The following is a 22,198-nucleotide window of genomic DNA, read 5'->3' on the forward strand; positions in this document are numbered from 1 at the left end:
ATTTCCTAGTAGCCTGTTGCACATGTTCATATTTAGTGTTCTTTCATGAATTGAGTTCAAATAGATGGAAATGACCTTTTTATGTAAATAAACAGTCCAATTGTCAGTTTTTTAAAACTGGATTTTTATCCATGTAGCAGCTACAAGAAAAAGAAATAATTCATCTGAATTATACTATTGTAAACAGAAACTGGTTTTATATAAGCAACTCAGATTCAACATTCCTAACTGATAAACAGAGAAAGAAAGTGCTAGCATTGAACTCTTCCAGGTGTGTCGTCTGTAAACTGATCCCCTGTAGTGTCCTCGAATTATTGCTCATCAATGCATGTGCAAGGATGATTAAGGCTTTATTGTTGCCTTCAAAAATGCATGAAATATACTGATATTAGAACAGGGAAATAATAAGTGGATGTAATATGATAAAATATCTGGAAACTACTATAATGGAGACATTTGAGTATAATAGAGTATAATAGTTATATTTAGGAGCCCAAAAGAAACAACCAGAAATTGCCAGAAGAGAGGGGAGAAAAAAGAAAAAGGTTATGGAAAGTTTTATAGAGAAGTCAATTTGGTTGATATTTAAAGATAATTTCGTAGCTTTATGATTTGTCATATTTTGATATAAATACATGTACACACACACACATACAAACACACACACACACACACACACACACTAATGGAGATGAATGCTGGTGAAAGTTGGATTAGATAAACACCAACCCTTAAGGGATTTCTTGAATATTAAAGTGTGGCCTCATTGTTTGGTTGGCTTAGAGCCTGGTACTACCAGAAGGCAGAACATTATTTTCACTCACATTTGAATTCACATTATATCCACATGTTAATTGAGTTGTAAGTGCTTAACAGATAGTGCCAAGTAACTATAATCAAGGTCTTAACATTTAAAAGTGTATGTACCTATTTGTCTCTAATTAATCACAGGTATGGAGAATCAGTCGGCAGGGAGAAACAGCTATTTAAAAAAAAAAAGTAAAATAATAAAATAGCAAAAATAATACTTTTTTGTTTTTTATTAAAGTTTATTTGGGTGGTGGTAGATGAGGATAAAGGGGATCAAATATATGGTGATGGAAGAAGAACCGACTCTGGGTGGTGAGCACACAATGGGATTTATAGATGATGTAATACAGAATTGTACACCTAAAATCTATGAAACTTTACTAACAATTGTCACCCCAGTAAACTTTAATTAAAAAGAAAAAGAAATCTCTCACATATTTCTTATTAAAAGTGGCTGGAGAAGGGAAAAAAATCAAAAGAAAAAAAATGTTGAATCAACTGCCATACCAGTCTACATTATCATAGCGTATTGTCTCTCTTCCCCGTACATTCATCATTTCTACATCAAACTTCTACTTTAAAGATATTTTTGGTTTATTTACAAGTGTGTTCTAAAAATTGTTTGGCTAAGTTTGAATAAAAATAGACTTGTATGTAGTGCATTTTTTTCTTTTAGCAAAAGTTTTGTGAAAAGTTATTCTCAGACTCAAGCAGACACACACACACATTTTTAAGCAATAGCATTTCCTAAAAGAGTTAATGAAAACATGGTAGCATCAAAAATTTTTACATAAATATAACACATTCTCATTTTTTAAATGTGAATATTTAACCTTACTTTTCTGTAATAAAAGTTATGCCAAAAATCCAAGCCTAATCAAATCTTAAAATTAAATATTATAGTTGAATACCTTATATATTTACCTTTAATCTTCTAGTAATTAAACATATTTTGAAGATATATTAAGTTCAATTTTAAGAAACTAGCATTCAGTACAGATTAAATTTTAGCAGTTGATATATTTCAATTATGATATTTAAATTTGTAAAATAAAATAAATTGACGTGTGAATCAATAATGAGGGTTTCTTCTATTTTTATTTAAATAATTAATAATAATAATAATAATAATAATAATAATAAAAACTTTTGGCTGCTCCCCGATATTAGAGGTGATTATAGCAAATGTAAGTAGAATTAAAGGCATTTATGCAGTCTTTGCATAATGATAATAATTGAAAACCATTTATTTGAAAGGCTGCTTCAAAGTTAATTTTCACCCAGGTGTATATTGAAGCCTATAATTAGCCTTCCTTCAGAGAAGGTTTGGTTGAGGAAATATACAAACCTATTTCCTAAGGCAGAAGTTCCCTGCTAGAATGTGATTTTAATTTTTAACTTTAGTTTGGTAATGCTTCTTAAAACGTGAGGAAAAATTGCTCTGAAATATTTTTAAAAATGTAACTGAGGGTGTTTTGACTAGTGAAATAAGTCATAAAAAAACAGAATACTGTACGATTACACTTATATGTGGAATCTGAAAAACAAAAACAAAGAAAAAAATAACAAACAAATCAGAAGCAGACTTATAGGTAGATGCAGAGAACAAGGTGATGGTTGCCAGAAGGGAAAAGAGTAGGGAGGGAATGGGTGGAAAAGATGAAGAATAAGGGTACCAATTTCCAGGTATAAAATAAATAAGCTACGGGGATGTAAAGGATGGCACAGGGAATATAGTCAATGATATTGTAATAAATTTTTACAGTGACAGATAATTACTAGACTCATCGTGGTGATCACATCATAAGGTATATAAATGTTGAACACCTGAAACTAATGTAAAATATTGCACACCTGAAACTAATATTGTAAAATATTGCACACCTGAAACTAATATTGTAAAATATTTTAATAAACTATACTTTACTAAAATAAAGTTAAAATGTATCTACAATCATCCCAGATTTCATTTCTTGAAATATAAAAGACATATTTTCATACTCTTTCAATGTTTGAGAAATGAAATCTTTCCTCTTCAAGGGGATGACTTTTCAGTTGACGTTGCAGAGTATTTAGCCAGGTAAAGCATTGCAGGTAGAACGTATTTGACACACAGAACTAATGTATATACGATTCTGAGACATGAACCTGTCAGTTCTTTCAACCTGTGGTATTTTCCATTTTGCATTCTGGTTGGCTATATCATTGTGTATTTAACTTACATTTTCATGATAGCTAATTAAGTTATCCTTTTTATATGCTTAATAATCATGTGGGTATCTTCCTTTGTGAATTGCTGTTTGTCTTCTTTCCAAAAAACTATTGAGTTTTCTTTCTTATTAATATGTAGGGAATCTTTATGTATTCAAGTTGTGAGTTCTGTGTTTTATATAGCTATTTGTCTACTCTCTAACTCTATCATTTATTTTATCTATTCCTCTATGGGGCTATCAAAATAGAAAATATATTCTATACTGGGAGTTGCTTTTCTGGTCCCTCAAGTCATATTTTAGTGATTATTAATATTAACATAGTCTACTTATTTGTTCTATTTTACAATTATTGCACTTTGTGTCTTTTTAAAAGGTTATTTGTCTACTTCAATGTCATAAACATGCTTATCTATACTTTTGCAGGGAATTTTAGTATTTTATCTTATGTATGTAGATTTGCAATCTACCTGAAACTGATGTTTATGTCTACAGAGTTATACAGAGGCCAAAATATATTTTTATCGCATAGATAGCCAACATCCTATACTTTTTATAAAGAAAAATATTGCCTATTGCAGTATATAACATCAAAAATCAGATGATTGCACATGTGAGATTCTATTTCAGGTATGCACAATTCTATTCATTGGCCAGACTTTTATTGTTGTTGTTGTTTGTTTGTTTGTTTGTTTTGGTTTGGGTTTAACCTTGCATCACTCCTACTTTGTCTTAATTTAGTCATGTTTCCTGCTCGCATTCATACTTCCACTTTATTTTATTTTACCTTCTTTCAGGCTACTTTGGTTATATTTGGGCCATTGTGTTTTTATTTGAGTTTTAGAATTATTTTGTAAATTTTTATTTTAGGTTAAAAAAAGTACTATTCCAGACAATTATTGAAAAAGTAGCTATTAGAGTAATGATTAGATTAAATGAGCTATGCGTTTTCTTTTTAATATAATATGTAGTAACAAATCTAGAAAATTCTGGTGTTAATTTAGAATCTTATATGCTTAATTATGTTTATAAAATTTAAATATTGACGTTCTTGACTACCATTCTTAAGAAACTCCTAATGAAGAGTTCAAAGCTATAGTTTGTCAGGGATCATAATCATTACATTAAGGAATTTGGAGGTAGAAGCTGCGATCTGTGATTATATCTTTGCACTCTTGCTTAAGATTATTTCTAGGATTTGTTTGGATTAGTATATGTATCCCACTGTCCTTGCTGCATCAAAGATCTAATCCTGCTAGGATGTGCAAACTTCTTGGCTTGGCATTAGTCAGGATCCAATTAAGAAAACAGAAACTATTCTTTGTCTTTCAACAAAGCGACATTTATCACAGGTAGTTAATTACATAGATGTGTTAGGTGTATATGGTATAATGCGTTAGTGCCTCCTCTAGACTTTTGCATGATTCCATGATATTTTGCTGAATAGGTTTTAGGGAGTTAAAGTTTGTTGTTGTCGTCCCCTGATATATTTTAATACCCTATATTTGGGGATGATAACCATGCTTTTAAGAGGTATTTTTGTTACTTCTTGAATAATTGACTACATATATTAATAATAAATACCCACAGAGTATTTATTATTAATAAGAGCATAAAGACCTACCTTTACCAAGGGTATTTTGTCAAATACATATATAATCTAAGAACTTTAATGAAGATATTCTGTTCCATATATACCAATATCAATCTATATCTATATCTCCATCATTTCCATTTCCATCTATATATCTGAGAATTGGTAAATCTCTAGATATTAACTAATCTAAATAATTCCAATTTTAAAGTGATGAAAACTGAGAATGTCTTTTAAACATTCAACTAATATGTACTTGATCTTTGTAATATCAGTTATCTCGTCAAAATATATGTGCATATTCACATACACACATCTATGCATGCACAAGGCTTTGAGAGGGCATAAGCCTTTAAAATGAAGCTGAATAATAATGATTGACAACTAGAATATATAATATATAGTCACAGGATGTGGAGTACAGCATACGGAAGAGTCAGTGGAATTGTAACAGCTATGTACGATGTCAGAGGGGTAGTAGATTGGGGGAGGGTGTTTATCATTTTGTGAGGGATATAAATGTCTAACTATTGCATTCTTTTGTACACCTGAAACTAATTTAAAAAAAGTAAAATAAAGCAAAAAACATTTTCACTCTAAATCTCAAAAAATCTCCAATTGCCCTCTCCCTTCATAATCACATATAATCCATTTGAACTGTATATATTTTAATATATATTACACATAAACATGATGTGTATATAAATATATATTACATATTCCAATAATTTAATATTGTCTATAAATTATTTTAATTTTTATAATTTCAGAATGATAGCACATAACATCGTATTATGAATAAATAAGATACATAACTAATTGCAAGTATTTCACTTTTAATGTAGTATTTTACAAGAAATTGAACTGCTAATATGATATAAGATATTCAATACTTCTCAATAATATTTTGAACAATGAGGAAAAAATTTAACCACAATGAATATAATGTGTAAAATTCAAATGATTTAAATGTCTAACCTTCTAAAAATATTTACTTTAGAATTCAGATAATTTAATTGTCTTAAGCAAATAGTGTTATGGAACATTTAAAGAAGTGAGAAAATCATATTCAAGGACCAATTCCTTCCAAACGGACTGGGTGCTATTTTTCTTATTATTTATATCTATTTTTTCTATTCTTCATTTGCCTTAAGTTTATACTCTAAATTTAGCAATATTCTGTTATTTTATGTTTTTACTCAATATAAATTTGTGCATTGTGATATTCCAGAACATAATAGTCAAACATCCTCAAGTCTGAATTATGAGTTTATGTAAATATTTTTCTATATATATAAGTTATATTTTTCTTACAGTATGAATGGAATCATTGCTGATTTCCTATGCATATAAGAATTAAATTTCTTCAGATAAATCTTATGTTTCTTTTGTGCCCACAAAGACATCTGGATACTCATCAGAAGTGTAAAAATTCCAACTAGAAGAAAAAAGAAATGATTATCCTTTCTTACTATAGCAAGTTATATTAGGGGGAGAACTCATATCCACCTCTTAAAATATGTCTCAAATGCTGCATAGTTCTCTATTAGATTTCATTATTGATTGCCTAGCATAATATGTGTTCACTCAATATTTATTGTATGGTTGAATAAACATAGAAAGTATATAGCAGAGGTCAAAATAAATCCACATATTTTATATCCCATTGCCACAAAATACTTCCAAATGAGAAATATTTTTGTCTCTGAATGTTTCAATACTAGTTTCCATATGCATATAATATACATCTACACACATACACACAAATGCATATAACAAACCACATTAATTATGATTCAAAATTTTGAATTTTGAATTCAAAACAGTGGAACAGAATAGATGTACTGGCTATATATAACAAATATCCCCACTAATACGTGGAGTTCTTTGACATGTCACTTCCTTGCATGTGTTAAAATACCCAGCATTCAACATTATACATTCGTGCCCCCAGCCTGCCCTAGAAAGACATTCAAGGACACTAGCATACACAGCACATGCATTACTGTGCTTATGCACAGGAGAGAGCTTCAATTGAAATGAGTTATCACCACTTCTTCTTTTTAACTATATTTCCTATCTTTGATTAGGCCACAATTACAGAGATACAGAGTAAATATTGTTTCAATATATTATAAAACTGCTTAGAAATCAAAAATAAAAATGAGTGTAAAATCCTTTTCTAAACATGACAAACTTTAGTACTAGAGCAACTTGTTCTCAGAAATCACTTCTAAAGATACATTTACTTCAACTGTCAATAAACCTTGGTCTTACCTGGAAGTGTTTGTGTCATAATTGTGAAACTGATCCATGATCCAATCTGTCAGATTAAAACATAAATTAACAAATATCTATGAGTAATCTTGTAAATTGCTAATTTGTGTCGTTAAACAGCTAATTGAAAGCTTAAAGCACAGTATAAAACTTACAGTTAGAAGTAAATTACCTCCAAATAATAATTTCATTGTAAATAATAATTTCATTGTAAAATCATAACCAATCCTATAAAACAGTATAATGAGAAAAATGGAAGACCTTGTTCTAAAAATTTCCATAAAAAGATCCTGAAACATCTCAAGATATTTCATATGAAGATTGCAGAATTTTATATAAATATGGGTAAATATATGTGCATTCTTTTTTCCAGGGAAAATTGTGGTTGAAATGTTCCAATTTCCTATACGTATAACTTGAATTGAAATCTATATCATAATTTATGTCTATGTCTATGCTATATCTACAAATAAAAAACATACATATCATATATTAATGTACAATAAACGTAAACACACAAATGCGTGCATTTAATATATCAGCAAATATAGTTCGATTATTTACATTTAAAAATAGCATACCTCATAGGTGTAGTTAGGACATGAAACCAGCAAAAACATCCATGTGAAGGGGTTATAATTTGGACTTGGAAAACAGGCATTAGTTCCTTTTAGAAAGGAGAATAAAATGTCAATGATGCGACATATTGCAAATTTGATCATATATTTATTATATAATTCTAAATTCCCTAGATCAAGTGCTATATACCACGTGAAATGTCATCATATATTTATAGAAACCTATTTCACAGATTACTCAAAAAAGAACCAATTTCAAATGTTATGAATTTTTTTATGTTATGAATTTTGACTCAAATAGAATACCTGTAATTTTCTGACCATATCTATAGCTATATTGCTATAAAATTTCAAAATATACTATGATAATCAAATTTTAAGAGTTTAATAAAATATATAAATAATACTTTGCATATCATAATAGTTACAGCAGTATTGCCTACTGATATTAATAAATACATTTTAACGATTGTATGCCTCTTCATGTTCTCCTTCAGTGTCAAAGATGATAATTTGGATTGATATTAAATACCTCAGACCTCCCTTTCTATTAAATTTGTGAAAATCTAAAGGGAATTTATAAGGATATCATATATATGAGAAAAGTGTGAAAATCTCTCATGATAGGATTACAGTGAATATTGGTATAGTTAATATTCAGAAATACCACATAAATTATTTCTGTTCAGCAATCAATATTGTTGTTTACAGCTCTTATTATACTTCGCATATTGTCACTGATTTTTGTTACTAATTTTTTGCCTTTCAAATTTTTTCAAGAAACATTTTAGATAACAAATTTATGATTTCAAGTTGAACTTTGAGCTGTGACATTTGTAAATGTGAAATACAAAATTACTGTTTATTCTCCATAGCAAGATTTAATCAGATAACACAAACTAATCTCTTCTAGTTATACTTCTAAAGTCATAATGAAATGTCAGTATGTTTTCAAAATCATAACTATTGGTAAAACATCAAGGTACAAATATATTAGGGTCTGTGCAGCTTTTATGCACTGCTCATTTCAAGATAAGGATAAACATGTATGCTATTTAATATTACAGCTTATGTGGTTAACATTTATATAAACACTTTTGTATAATGCTCATGTAGCCTTCAACAGAAAGATAATTGAGGAAACTTTCATGTTATATCCATGAATTTCAGAGGTGGAAGATACATATGAAATAATCTGGGTTAAAGCCTCTACTTTAAGACTGTGCAGCCCTGGGAGTAGTTGGTGATCAGGGGGCCACAAATGCAAATTTCTTCCAGATGTAGTTTGTGAATGAAATAACCAATGTGTCTTGTGATGTAGAAAAACACATGTATATAGGTGTTGTCTCAAGCATACATAGTCGCTGTTAATTATAATAATAAATTTAGGCATTACCAATTTAATACTTACATTCCCATGATATGTTTTTTTTTCAAACTATACTTACTATTTACAGCAGAGTTTCTATTAAAAGTCTGAAGAATTTTTTATGTTACATTTTTTATATTGTATTTTTTTATATTATAATTTCAATTCTTCAGGCATCAAGCATTTATTCAACAACTTCAGGAAGTATTGCTGACAGAGAACCTTCAAATCTCGGCACCCCCTAAGAGGTTGCCTGGCTGAAGGGCGTGACCTCACCCAAGGTCACGTTCAATTTCTGCTTTAGCCTTAATCCAATATTGGACCAATATGGCAAATTAATGTCTCAATTCAGAACAACATTGACAATTCATCCCAGCTTTGTAATGTCCCATAGGTTTATCTGAGACTCTCATTGATATTGTATTGCTCTCAATTTCCTACACAAATATGATTTCTTTCTTCCCATCCATAAAGTCACTCCCTAGCAAACTTCTTGAATGCTAATCTGCATCTCATCTGCATTCTAGAAAACTAAAGCTACAGTACTTGACACCAGGACATTCCCCATTTATAAAGAAGGATCTTAAAACCTGAAGATCCTGTAATTGTCGGGACAGAATCACTACTGTTGGCAGGATAATTGACCCTTATCTTGAAGAGAAGGTACACCTGCTATTATACAATAGGGTAAAGTGATTATATTTTACCTGTAATCCTTGGACAACTTTTGGTACTCAGTTGACCCATAGACATCTATGTCCTGATAAGAACATAGAGACATAATCTCAGAACCTCAAGATGAGGTTGTACGTTATGCTAACAGATAATCCTTGAGATGTTAAATATGCCAGTTAAAGGTAAAGGGAATCTAGGGGTTTGTGGAAGAGGAAAATGGTGCAAATTAGTCGTTATACCAAAACCATGTGCAGTGGTGAAGGCTGTATAATTTCCCACTAGCATATCTCTTTTAAATTTGCCCCAGAAAGAAAGACCCACTAGCATACTATGGGGGTGTTCCCAGAAAGTATACAAATACATAGACCTGTGAAGTAAAACAGGGGACTATGGTGGATGCTGTGATATGCTGCTAAGATCCCCATCAGGAATAATGGATTTCTTCCATAACTGCTGAGAATGCTGGTAGCAGAAAGCTTTCATCTGCTAGACCCGCTGAAAGGAAGGTCTTGATTAAAGACAGAATTGTTATCCTAGATCATTCACCCTTCCCAGGGAGACCCAAATTCAATTAACCATTTCTATAGTACTCCAACTTTGGAAATCTCCACAGGGTTATCCTAGTTTCAACTATCTCTATAGAATTGACTGAGACCATTGCTGAGACAGCATCAAAGCTCAGTTTCTCCCACTTGGCACAATTCTTCTCCCTTCCCTCTTTTTCACACTTTGTAATAAGTTTCTTTTAAGCTTATTCTGTATCAAATTATTTCTTCCAGGGAACATGTTTTGTGACACCTTGTTTAAACACTCAACGTTAAACATCATCCTATACATAACTCATACCTAAAGAAAATCTAACTAGTTGATATTACTAAAAGCCTCAGTTAATTTATAAGTGGGGGAATAAAAATCCAAGAGCACCAGAGATTCATTTACAGCTGACACAAGAACTGATAGTTGGATAACGATTTCACATAAAGAAAAATAATATTTTGAGTGTGTAGCTATCTATAGTTCGTTATCAAAAGATGAGGGTCCATCCTGAAAAAAGGTCTGAGACCTGATACATCTCAACATGGGATATGGAGAACTGAAGTGAAATTATTTCATAGGGAGGCTAGAGGTTTTTGTCTTAGGAGGCAGTACTTCCAAAAGAGGACACAGTGGTATAGGAAGGCAGCTCAGATGGGGAAGATATTGCTTGGAGGCTTACAGAAGGGAAATATGGAAACAGTTCTGGGAATTAAGGAATTTAAAACAGAAAAGTGTTTAGAGAATCAAAAGACACAATGAACCCTCCATCCCTTCCAGAGCACACTTTTTTAGAGACTTCAATACCATCACTCTATCTGTAAAAACATGTTATTTCTCTTCAATAACAATGCACTTAAAAATAAACATTAAGTTTATCTGCATTCATATAAATATTCTACATGTATAAAATAGAAATTGAGAACCTCCTGCTGATAAAAATAATCCCCCAAATAGAAACCAAAAAAATAAATAAAACACACATACCCAGAAGCATTTTCAGTTACCAAAAAACATAACCATTAACAAATGCCATAACTCAAAATAGATGTGGGCAAAATAAGAAGTAGAAAAAATGAGAGTTGATGGTATTTAAAAAAGATAGGAAAAAAAAGTCATCCCCATAATATTGAACATATTTCAGTTTGTCTAAGGATTGAATGTTCAATAGAATAAGGAACATTAAGTAAATAAACAAAAACAAGCAAATTAAAAAAATAAAAACAAAACTATAAATAGGAAGTGATAGATATATGTTAGAGGCAGATATAACATAAGGTACTTTAACATCACCCTCCTCCCACAGTCCACAATGTGACACATTGATTTTAAAACTTTAATAAAAGAAAACGTTCCCGAACTAAAAAAAGACATGAATCAATCTACTGGATGATTTCATCATGTCCCTGGGGAAATGGAGTTGAAATTGTCAACTCTAAGATATGCCCTACAAAACTAATAGACTTTGATAATAAAGAAATGTCTTCTGAGTCTCCAGGCAAAAAAAAATAAATAAATAAAAATAAATCAATTAACAAAAGATTAGTTGACATCTGATATCTCAAAGCAAAAAACACTGTGGAGTAACAGAGACACAAGCAAAGTCTTTGTTACATGAATAATTTCAAAGTGATGTTTGACTTTGAAAACATGATGGCTTAACATTTTCATTTTTAAATAACAACATATTGCAGAAGGATGAAGAAACTTGAGCACAGTTATATTGTTAAAGGGTCAAGAGTCAAGATTAAAATTTGTGATATTTTTAACTTTGGCAATTTCAGAATTTTTGTAAGATGCTGTTGTATTTTTCTTCAACACTCAAAAAACAACCACAATATCAGTTTTTCATCTGGGCTTCACATACCTTCAAAGAGAATTCAGCATATTTATGAATTTGGATCAGATAAAAATGACATTCAACCTCATAATTAAATGTAGGCTTTACTTTTATAAAAATGCATGCAACAAACCACAATAGCATTTGATTAATCTGTTAATTTTTTTCAGCAAGAGTCAGAACTGATATTTTTAAATCATATTGTAGTTTTACATATCCATATATAATAATACAGTTTATGGTCATTGATACTCAAAAAAGATAAGTTGTTATCAAAATATTATTTGATGTTTTAATAATATATAATAGCATTTATTATATTAAGCATTTTTCATGTTTGCAAATATTGTAATATAACAAATTCCATTTCTGATTCAATGTATTGCATTGTACGCCTATATAAAAATTTTTCTGGAAAGTGTTTCACGTACTTCAGCCTGCCAGAAATGTGCAAGACAAAAAAAAAAAATCGTTAAGATTTTTGTAAGATTCTGTTGTAAGATTCTGACAATTTCTAACAATTCCAGATAAAAATTAAAACAAACTTGAAGAGAAACATATACTATTATATTTTCAGCTGGATTGATAACAACGTGAAGTCCAAATGTTGATCATTACTATTTGAAATGTACAATTAAATTACATATTGTGTACAATAAGCATTTGTGAATCTCTACTGATAATTGAACCTGAATGGTAGGATTGATTTACTCAAAATATCTTTAAATGATATAGATTTAAGTGTTTTAACATATTTTCGGCTAACTACCAAATTCCAAGTGCTCTCCTAGGCAATGCTTGCGTCAATCATTGTGCAAATTAGATCAAGTTTGAGAACTAACCTAAGTAACCTGGGTATTCCTCAAAGGATTTCATGGTGATTTACTTCTTAATCATATGTTTAATTTTGCACATTTTCAAGTGAAATTGTTTGGGAGATGTGTGTGTTGGAGGGGGGTGTGGGTGTGTGCATACACACTTTACTTTAGAGAAGCCATTATTAAGGCATATGATTTTGTTTAAATATTTGGAAGACATAGGCATTATAAGGTAAGGAATAAGATATGCTATCATAAATGTTTCCACCTATTGCTATTTCCCTTTTTAAAATAGTTGATTTTAAGGCTTTTTAAAATAATAATCAACATAATTCACTCTAGAAAAGATTAAAAGAAAAGGGACTAACCTGTGTGATTGGGATGAGCCAGCACTACATTGATGAAATGATTTCCAGCTTCACAAATCTGTAAAACATTTTTTTTTACAGTGTGATATACCTCTGTCTCGTTAAAAAGTGTATTCTGTAGATATATTTGTATCCATGTAACATATTAATCCCTAAGATTCAACTGATATATTTTTATTCTAATTGTAAGGAGAGGGAATTTTGTATTATAGTAATGAAAGAATTTGTCAGTGGCATATATAGAATCAAAAATAGTGAGTCACACTGTGTTAGAAATTCTTAAGATATTATTGATTCCATTTGATAAGTAGGTTCAAATTGCCTGGTTAGTCAGGTTGTGCTGATTATCTGCTTTGTACTTGTTACCGTGGATACATTTTCATGTCATGAAGAGACAAGTGACGTTGCTGAAAATACACGTGGCATAGGTTTACATAGATTTATATATTCTATGTGTATTAACACAGAAGCAACCTTTCTACTGTAAGCTTGATAGTTTGATTCCCAGCTTGTTTCAACTCAGTTTAGAAGACCCGTTTTAAGTAGTACTGTCCCACAAAGACACTTGATGCTCGTCTGTTATCTGACAACTTGCTCATGTATACTGTACTAGTAGTTGTCCCTGTTAATAGGCCACCATGACCCTCTAAGAAGCTCTGGCCTCACCAAAATCTCCTGGGGCTAATGCTCCCAATTTGCAACGTATATCTTCGGAAGATAAGACCCTTTTCTTTGTCTGCGACATATACCTTATCCTATGTAATACAAGGTACATATTCAACATATAAAGACTGTTCATTAATAACTATAAAGACTGATCATTAATAACAGTTTATGCATTTTAGATAAGAATTTTATAGCTGAAATTATTTATATGTGAATCTATTTAAGAATGTGGGCTTTTAGTAGGAGGGATTTGGGTTCCAATCCTGCATATTTCACTATCTCTTTGTTAGAGATTAAGCAATTTAGACATTTGAAATTGTGTGTTTTCATCTAAATGAAAATATTAATTCCTTTCTTATAGATATTTTATGATGATTAAATAAAATCAAGTATTTTCATGAATTGTTCAGTAAAATTATTATGATAATTTTAGTTACCCATGTAACCAATGAAAACTTCTGCAGAAACTTCATCTTACTTCTCTAAATTTCTATCTCACACGTCAGCATTACAAAACACTTAATTACCAAATGGATTATTTATTATATATTTGTTTGGACTTGAAATCTTTTGCTCAGCCCTCCATCCTGACACCTCGTCATACTTATTTTTCATCATTCACGTTACCAAACACAAAATGAGATATATGATAAAAAATATGTATTATAAGAAAATTAACTTACCAAATATTTATGAACAAATTTTATATTAGAAATTGTTTTCTCTTCAGGTGAAACATACTTACTTTGTATTCATCAATATTTTTTACTCAGTCAACCATCAAAATATTTTCTTTTTTGTACTTACCACAACTGAACTAAATATTAAAACATTAATCATCTACACCAAGTATGGGCATAAATAAAACAGCATTTTGGTTTCAGTTAGACCAGTAAAGCAGACCTATACAAATGTCACAAATTATCATTAGGTGATCTTTACCCAAACCAGTCAGTAGTTATAGTGACTAAATGACTATCTAGATACATTCTGGAAGTGGGGAGAAAAAAAATCCAACTATATCTATATGCGTGGAGATGCTTCGTTTATCATCAATTTAACAACTCCCTAATGGATTTTTAAGAGCAATTGTGACAATTTATAATTTTCACCTTAAGCATTGGCTTTAAAACCCTGGTGAATAAGTAAGTCCAATACAATCTGCAGTACTAATTGACCTAGATAAAAATGGTTGATATAATTTCCTCTAGGGTCAGGGCTGAGTAAGACTAGAAAATCCAGTCAGTGCTACAAACTCAAAATATATTTCTTTCACTGATTAAACTTCCAGGGACATATTAAATGTGAATCACTGGAACATTTCTCGGCATAATTTATACATTTCTCTTGGGTTGATTTTTACTAAATTTAGATGTCTTCACTTGGCATATTATATCTTAACAAAACCACTTAATAAAGTGTGGGACAGTTGCTGTCTTTAAGTTTGATTTTATATTATTTAAATTTTAAATTATTTTAAATTTTTAATGATTTTTCAATTACAGTTAAAATACATTATTATATTAATTTCAGGTGTAGAAAACAACATGTTTAGACATTTATATACCTCACAAAATGATCACCCAATATCTATTACCTATCTGACACTGTACATAGTTATTATAATATTATTGACTATATTCCCTACCCTGTACTTTACATCCCTGTGACAATTTCTCTTCAATTATAGTTGACATTCAATATTATTTTATATTAGTTTCAAGTGTACAGCATAGAGGTTGGATATTTACGTAATTTAAGACATGTTTCCACCAATCACTGCAGTATCCACCTGACATGATATATAGTTTTTTACAATATTATTGATTATATACCCCATATTGTACTTTACATCCACATGACAATTTTGTAACTACTAATTTGTCAATTTGTACTTCTTAATCCCTTCACCTTTTTCACCCAGTCCCGGAGGGGATTTGAGAAGAAACTAAAATGGCAAATGCTGAGAAAACATACAGTCCAAGATTTTTCTTTGAGTCTTTAATAAAATATAAATGTAAATACTTTTATCAATTATAGGCAAAGGATCAAAAAAATTGTCATAACCAAACTTTAGCATATTGCTGAGAATGAAAGCACTTAACTTCGGCACACTTTTTCTCTCATTCAACTCACCCACAAATACCCAGTATTCACAAGCAGTTCCCTGGCCTTTCTGTGATTTCCACAGCAGTAAGTCTCCTCTACCTTTATTAAAAGCCATGATATGTTGTTCCCAGCATCCTCTCCCCTAATCAAAAATTGCTGTTCTGTGCCCAAGGTCCTTCTCAGCTAAATGTTACAAGAGAAGGTGTGACTACTTGATAAGAGTATAATTTATTACTTCTCCAAGATTATTTGCATTTTAATAATAATAATAAAAAATGTTAACCTAAGTGAGTGAATGGATAAATAGTGATGAGACTGGAGACACAGAGGTGAAACCAGGGAGAAGAGTTATTTTCAGTAGTTTGCAATATTCAATGTACACAGAATTATCAAAAACTATAATTGCTTCTGCAGAGTCAATATCAAGTTGAGAGGAAGAGTGGATAAAGGAAACATAATTTTATTTTATAAAATAACAAAATATTAAAAATTATAAAATATATTTTGTTTTGCAGTTGTGATTTTGGTGTTTTTATTTGTTGGTTTGTAGGTGGAGTTGGAGTCAGAGGAAAGAGGGTCACAGAAATATGAAAAGGCTGGATTATAGTGTGTCTACAATATTTACAGCAGGAAAACAAAATTGCACCTAAAATTTATAGGGAAAGATATTCTAATATCTTTATAAATTTTCCCATATTTGATTCTGTTTGTTTGATTTTTTTCTTATAGATTATGTAATAACAGAACATATTTAAGGAAACAAAGTTGTATAAAGTCAGAAAAAATTACACAAAGGGAAAAGTGATAAAATACTTCTCAGGATATAGTGTAAACATGGCAAAACTTGCTAAAATCAAAGATTTTCCACAGGGTATTATTACCTAACTTTATAGTACATTAAGTATGCATTGTAAAGTATGTTTTATACTTACAATATATTTTGTTTAGTATATTAGGAAAATCAGAATTGCAATAAAAAGAAAACAGAGGGAGCAGAAAAGAAAATTATAATTGTTAATGGTTAGTCCACAAAATGGATGATTCATACACGAGTAATTAAGAGTTAACTAAAATAATACTTCACAGGGTTATAATACAGCATCTTCTTACCAGAGATAATCTGGCTCTACATAACAACAGAAAAAGACACTTTTTTTTTTTTTTTTGAGGTTAGGTCGTTGTTTTTTTTTTTTTCAATTATAAAAGCAGGAATGATGCCCCTTCCCATGCTTTATGCTTTAGGCATAGGTACTTCATGAAGTGTGGTTTTTCAGTAAAAACCACATAAAGGATATGGACTTGTACACAAATCATGGGAGTTAATCAATGTCTCAGGGATTCTTATCATGGGAGTTAATCTATCAAGGACAGGAAAGAGGGAAGAACATGAACAAGCAATGAAAACATGGAATTATGTGGTGTATGAGACTAAATAATATGTCTAATAAAATAATGCTTGTCAGAAATAAAAAGGCTTCAGTTGTACTCAGATGGATATGTATCCGATTCAAACAGTAATATTTGAAATTAAATAAAATGATTTAAAGAAGTAGACTGAGAATAATTAAGAATGATCCACATCTCATTCAAAAAAGCAGATTATGTTTTCATCTGCACTTAGTTAACAATTATGCCAAAGTGGTTTTTGGTTGTTCATCTGTTAGACTTGTAAAACTTTTTGCTCTTAGAAGTTTGTAAGTTGGTAAATGTCAGACAATAAAAAGAATTAGTGATTATAGTTATCCAAAATTTTACTATATTTAAAATAATTCTGATCATCCTCATTCATAAATGAGAGGAACATTTTGATTAAAAAATTTAGAGAGCTAATGACTTGATTATGGGAAGTTATTTGATTTACTTCATTTAATACCATTATGTATATTATATAAAAATAGATCATATTATCTATATGGTAAATCCTCAAAAATAATGTTTTTTTATTTTAAATAATATCACATTTAGAGCATAAATAGCAAATAATATAAATAATACATACGAGAAAATTGATAGCAGATACCGTAACTTGCCTGTTTCCAAATGCTAGAAAGGAGGTAAAGAAGATGTTATGCAAATGCTTATATTTTGGATTGTCACATTACACACATAATTCAGGCAAGGTTTATTGGATATCACTATTCTTTAATCAAAAGTAATCTCATATGTAATTGACCTATTAGGATGATATTTTTGCAATCTGAAAAGATGTAAATATTTTCACTTTCCACATGTACTTTATTTGTAGTAACCTAATTATATTTAGAATACAGATCAAATTCATTTTTAATTTGTGTTATTAAGCTCTTTGAACACAGATTTAATCTATCTTGTTTGTTACTTTCCAATTAATGTTGTATTTATTTCTTTATGTTGATTATTCTTTAATACATGTGCCGAATCAGAAACTGAAATAAATATATTTTTAATATTAAAAAATAAATAAAATCACCCAATCAGCATGGTTTAGCACATAATAACACCCAATAATATCTCTTGATTTTTTAATGTTTAACAATAAAAATATGAATAATTTTTATTTTTCTATTGATTTGTAACAGGCCATATTTTAAATATTTTATATTTATTCATATAAAAACAATTATATGAGACAAGTTTTATTGTTCTCCTTAAAATAAAGAAAAACACAGGTTATATAACTTCTCAAATCATATAAAGAGTAATGGACAAAGTGGAATTTAATACAGTGTCCTACTACGTGTCACCTTGCTCATGGTGGAAAAGTTGGAATATACAAAACCACTAAATGATAGACTTAGCTGATAAACTCATCATCTGTATTACCAATTCCATTTCTTCTAATTTTTATATGAGTGTATATACATGAAATTTAGTTAAGAAGAAATTCTACATACATGGTGGTGTATACCGTGGGTGATTAATGTAGTAGGCAATCCAAGAAGTGAATCCCCAATAAAAGGCACAGCCCTACAAATAATACAAAATAATAACACAAAGTGAAAGTTAGGTTTACATGTAGCATGCGATATATAATATATATCATATATTTTATTTATTTATTTATTTATTTATTTATTTATTTATTTATTTATCTATTTAAGTATGTTTTTCCAAGACCCATCAGCTCCAAGTCAAATAGTTGTTTTGATCTAGGTGTGGAGGGCGCAGCTCACAGTGGCCCATGTTGGTATAGAACCTCAACCTGTTGTTAAGAGCACCGCGCTCTAACCAACTGAGCTAACCAGCCACCCCTATATCACATATTTAAACTCCATACATTTAGGTGCCACACTGCAATAGTTTTACATGAAAAATGGTACAAATTTTCTAAGCTGGATAAATGGAATGCTTCTTCACCCAGTAAATCAACATTTTAAAAGTACCTGTTTAATATCAATCAAAAAGTGCATTCCTTTGTTCAACACTTATTAATGTAAATGGGTGTTCAAGATATAGGGCAAATGTAACAGTATAATTAGGAAGGTTTTTCAAGAATGTTTTTTTGTCTATCAAGTAAGAAATATGAATGAAGCAATAAAAAAATAAAGTATTTATTAGATATTTATTTCCTAACAGTAAATGAATAAAAAAATGCATTATTTAACCATTAGTAATAATGCATGTTAATTTATTACAAAGGGCAAGGGGCTGGTTTTAGAAGTCCTAGGCTATAACACTAATCTTGCACTGTATGATAAATTTGAATACTTCTGTCAAAAGAAAAGCTAGCCTAAATGATTTCTAAGGTTTCTAAGAGTTCTAGAGTCTCTGAGTTTCTAGAGTTCTAGGGTTTACTGTTTCATTACAATGACAATAATAGAATGGCTGTCTTGTCCATATTTTTGGAAAACAGATATTTGCCAAAAAAAAAGGAATATTTTTGAAAGGACATAATATTGAAAATAAATGTTAAATGGAAAAAAAAATAATTTGAATTAGAAAATTGAATTGTGGTACTACCTAATGTACATTTCCACTTCAATGGTTCAGAAAAATGTCCTATTTTTTTAATAGTTATTTGTTGGTTAATCACTGTTGTATTCACCATTTTTGAAGATCAAAGATACTGTCATACACTGACAACTATCATAAACATGGGTACAACATTATTTTAATCACACAGATGTATATTTATAGGAGGGTTCAATATGAGATTCTTCCTCTTCAAATGATACTTAAGGAATCTGAATCTAATACTAAGTATTTCCAACTTTAAAAGGTGCCTGATTATATGCACCTAGTAACACAAGCTCTTGGTAAATCTTTCTATGAAGGATTGTTGGGTGAAGGCAGCTCCAAAGAAATAGGTCAACCAGGAAATGACATTTCAGAACAGAATGTTTGATATGTGATAGTTAAACAAAAAGAAACTAGGCTTGAGAGAAATAAACATGATTGAATTACTTTGCAGATAATCCGAAATACAAAATATCTCAATATAATTAAAATTACAAAATTTATCAATCCCTACCTTTATCAAATTTTTCAAAGGTGTATGACCTGCAGAAACTCTGTGAACAAACAAAGTTTCCAAAAGGTATCGGATATAGTGTATACAATGACAGAAGCATGCCAAGCTAAAAAGCAAACAAAACAAACACACATTAAATTTCCTTCCAAAAATCTGGCTTGTCTTATTCATAAAACATTTTCATTTCTTTTTTAGTTTACTCTGATATTCTATAATAGGAAATATTAATTCCAGTAACCAAAACACAAGTGGTTAGTATAATATTTTTAATCCAGAAAATTTCTGAATTTTTTAATAAGTAATGTCACAACAGTCTCTATAAATTTACTTCTTATGACACTAGAAATATATTATAATACTAGTTATAAGTTGTCTGTTCACACCTGCTCCAGGAATATGTATGGATATAATAATTGTTAATGTGTTCATATCAAAATGCCTCTAAATTGAAGCAGATAATTTAAAAGTTTTAAAAATGTCCAAAATCTACTTAGAATGTATTTGACATTTTATAATGCTAAGAGTAACTTTTTCATTATCTGATTTTTCCTTAGCAAGTACCATAAATTAAAAGTTTGAATTTAATCTTCTATGGAGCCAATGCAACTTGTGTTTTGTTTAGTTTATATTTGGTTTGTACCAGCCTAACATATTCCAATATTTTGTTTGTCTCTGTATGTTTTGCTGCTGTTGTTCTAAGTTGCCACCTCTACTTGTCATTTATATATAAATAATATTTATACTATATACAAATACTATTTATACTATATATAAATACTATTTGAAAAGTAAATATCAAATGTGATTTCCAGAATTATATTTTCTTTTTCATATTTAAAACAATATTTTCCACTAACATAAGTGTCTATTTTGATATAAGTAAAAATATAAAATTTCAAAAACTTTGGCTACTATTCAAGAAAATCAATATGGATCAAAAATTGCATTATCTAACCAATAAAGGTTGAGCATGCTATTTACTCTATGTAAAATGAATATTGAGTCTCCACTGGAAGTTTATTTTAACATAAATTTCTGGGATTAATAATAATGACTTTAAGGAAAACAAACAAATAAACACAAGCCCACCTGGCTAAGTCATGAGGGAATTTGTCATTGTTGATTAATTCATAAACATATAATTGTGCACCTATATCAGAGAGACATGTTTTATGTAATGTGTTTATCTATGAACAATAGAAAATTTCTGAAATATGTGAGAGAACAAACAGTGCGGATATCTGGGGGTTGAGTTTTCTAGACAGAAAGACCAACAAAAGCAAATGTCCTGATATAGGAAGTTGCCTTGAATGAGTTCAAAAGACTGATGAGGGAATTGGTCTGTGTCCTAACTTGTTGGGTTTTTTGTACAAATATTTCTATAATTACTTGAGTAATAAAGTTTTCCATTTTGTCAGAAAGCAGAAAAATTAGGTTATGCCCAGCAATGTAACAGGGCCCTAAATGAGAAATTCTGTTTCAAGCTATGATACCTCTAAATTAGTTAGTTCACCTACTTATTTTATACTATACTATGAGAGCATAGAGCCCAAAATAGCATATACTGCTATGGTTTTACATTTGGATATATGCCACTTTGCACATTATTGACATCTTGCTAAGTTTGATTTCATTTCAAAATATTCCTATTTAATTTCGATTGACTTCCTTTGAAAGATCATCTCTCTGTTCTGCACTTAACTAACTGAACATCCATAAATAGGCTTGGTTCAACTATTTTCTCCAGTTATAATTTTTGAAAATATATTATCCTTTATTAAGTGAGTTTCAAGATGTGAGGGCTGTGAAAGATGACACGTTTCACCTTTACAGAGCTGCTACTGTTGGTGAAGAATATAAAGGCAATATTCAGATTAAAGGTTGAGGATATAAGAGATTT

General features: G+C 29.9%; 1 protein-coding gene across 4 annotated transcripts in view; it reads right to left on the minus strand.

Moving 5' to 3' along the window:
* The window catches only part of TECRL (trans-2,3-enoyl-CoA reductase like), a 107,993-nt gene that overhangs the window by 7,662 nt on the left and 78,133 nt on the right, over window positions 1-22,198 (minus strand). For 2 of the 4 annotated variants that reach the window (XM_081042317.1, XM_081042316.1), the window contains 7 exons: window positions 20,299-20,404; window positions 18,722-18,794; window positions 17,848-17,891; window positions 13,074-13,131; window positions 7,473-7,558; window positions 6,892-6,937; window positions 5,929-6,052 (listed from right to left, as the gene is read on the minus strand). In XM_081042317.1, coding sequence (XP_080898443.1) covers window positions 5,929-6,052; window positions 6,892-6,937; window positions 7,473-7,558; window positions 13,074-13,131; window positions 17,848-17,891; window positions 18,722-18,794; window positions 20,299-20,404 — 537 coding nt within the window. Of the gene's footprint in view, window positions 1-5,262; window positions 6,053-6,891; window positions 6,938-7,472; window positions 7,559-13,073; window positions 13,132-17,847; window positions 17,892-18,721; window positions 18,795-20,298; window positions 20,405-22,198 lie in introns of those variants that run through there. The other 2 variants (XM_081042318.1, XM_081042319.1) reach the window with 1 other exon arrangement.

Source organism: Rhinolophus hipposideros (assembly GCF_964194185.1).
Source record: "Rhinolophus hipposideros genome assembly, chromosome: 1".
Lineage (NCBI taxonomy): Eukaryota > Metazoa > Chordata > Mammalia > Chiroptera > Rhinolophidae > Rhinolophus > Rhinolophus hipposideros.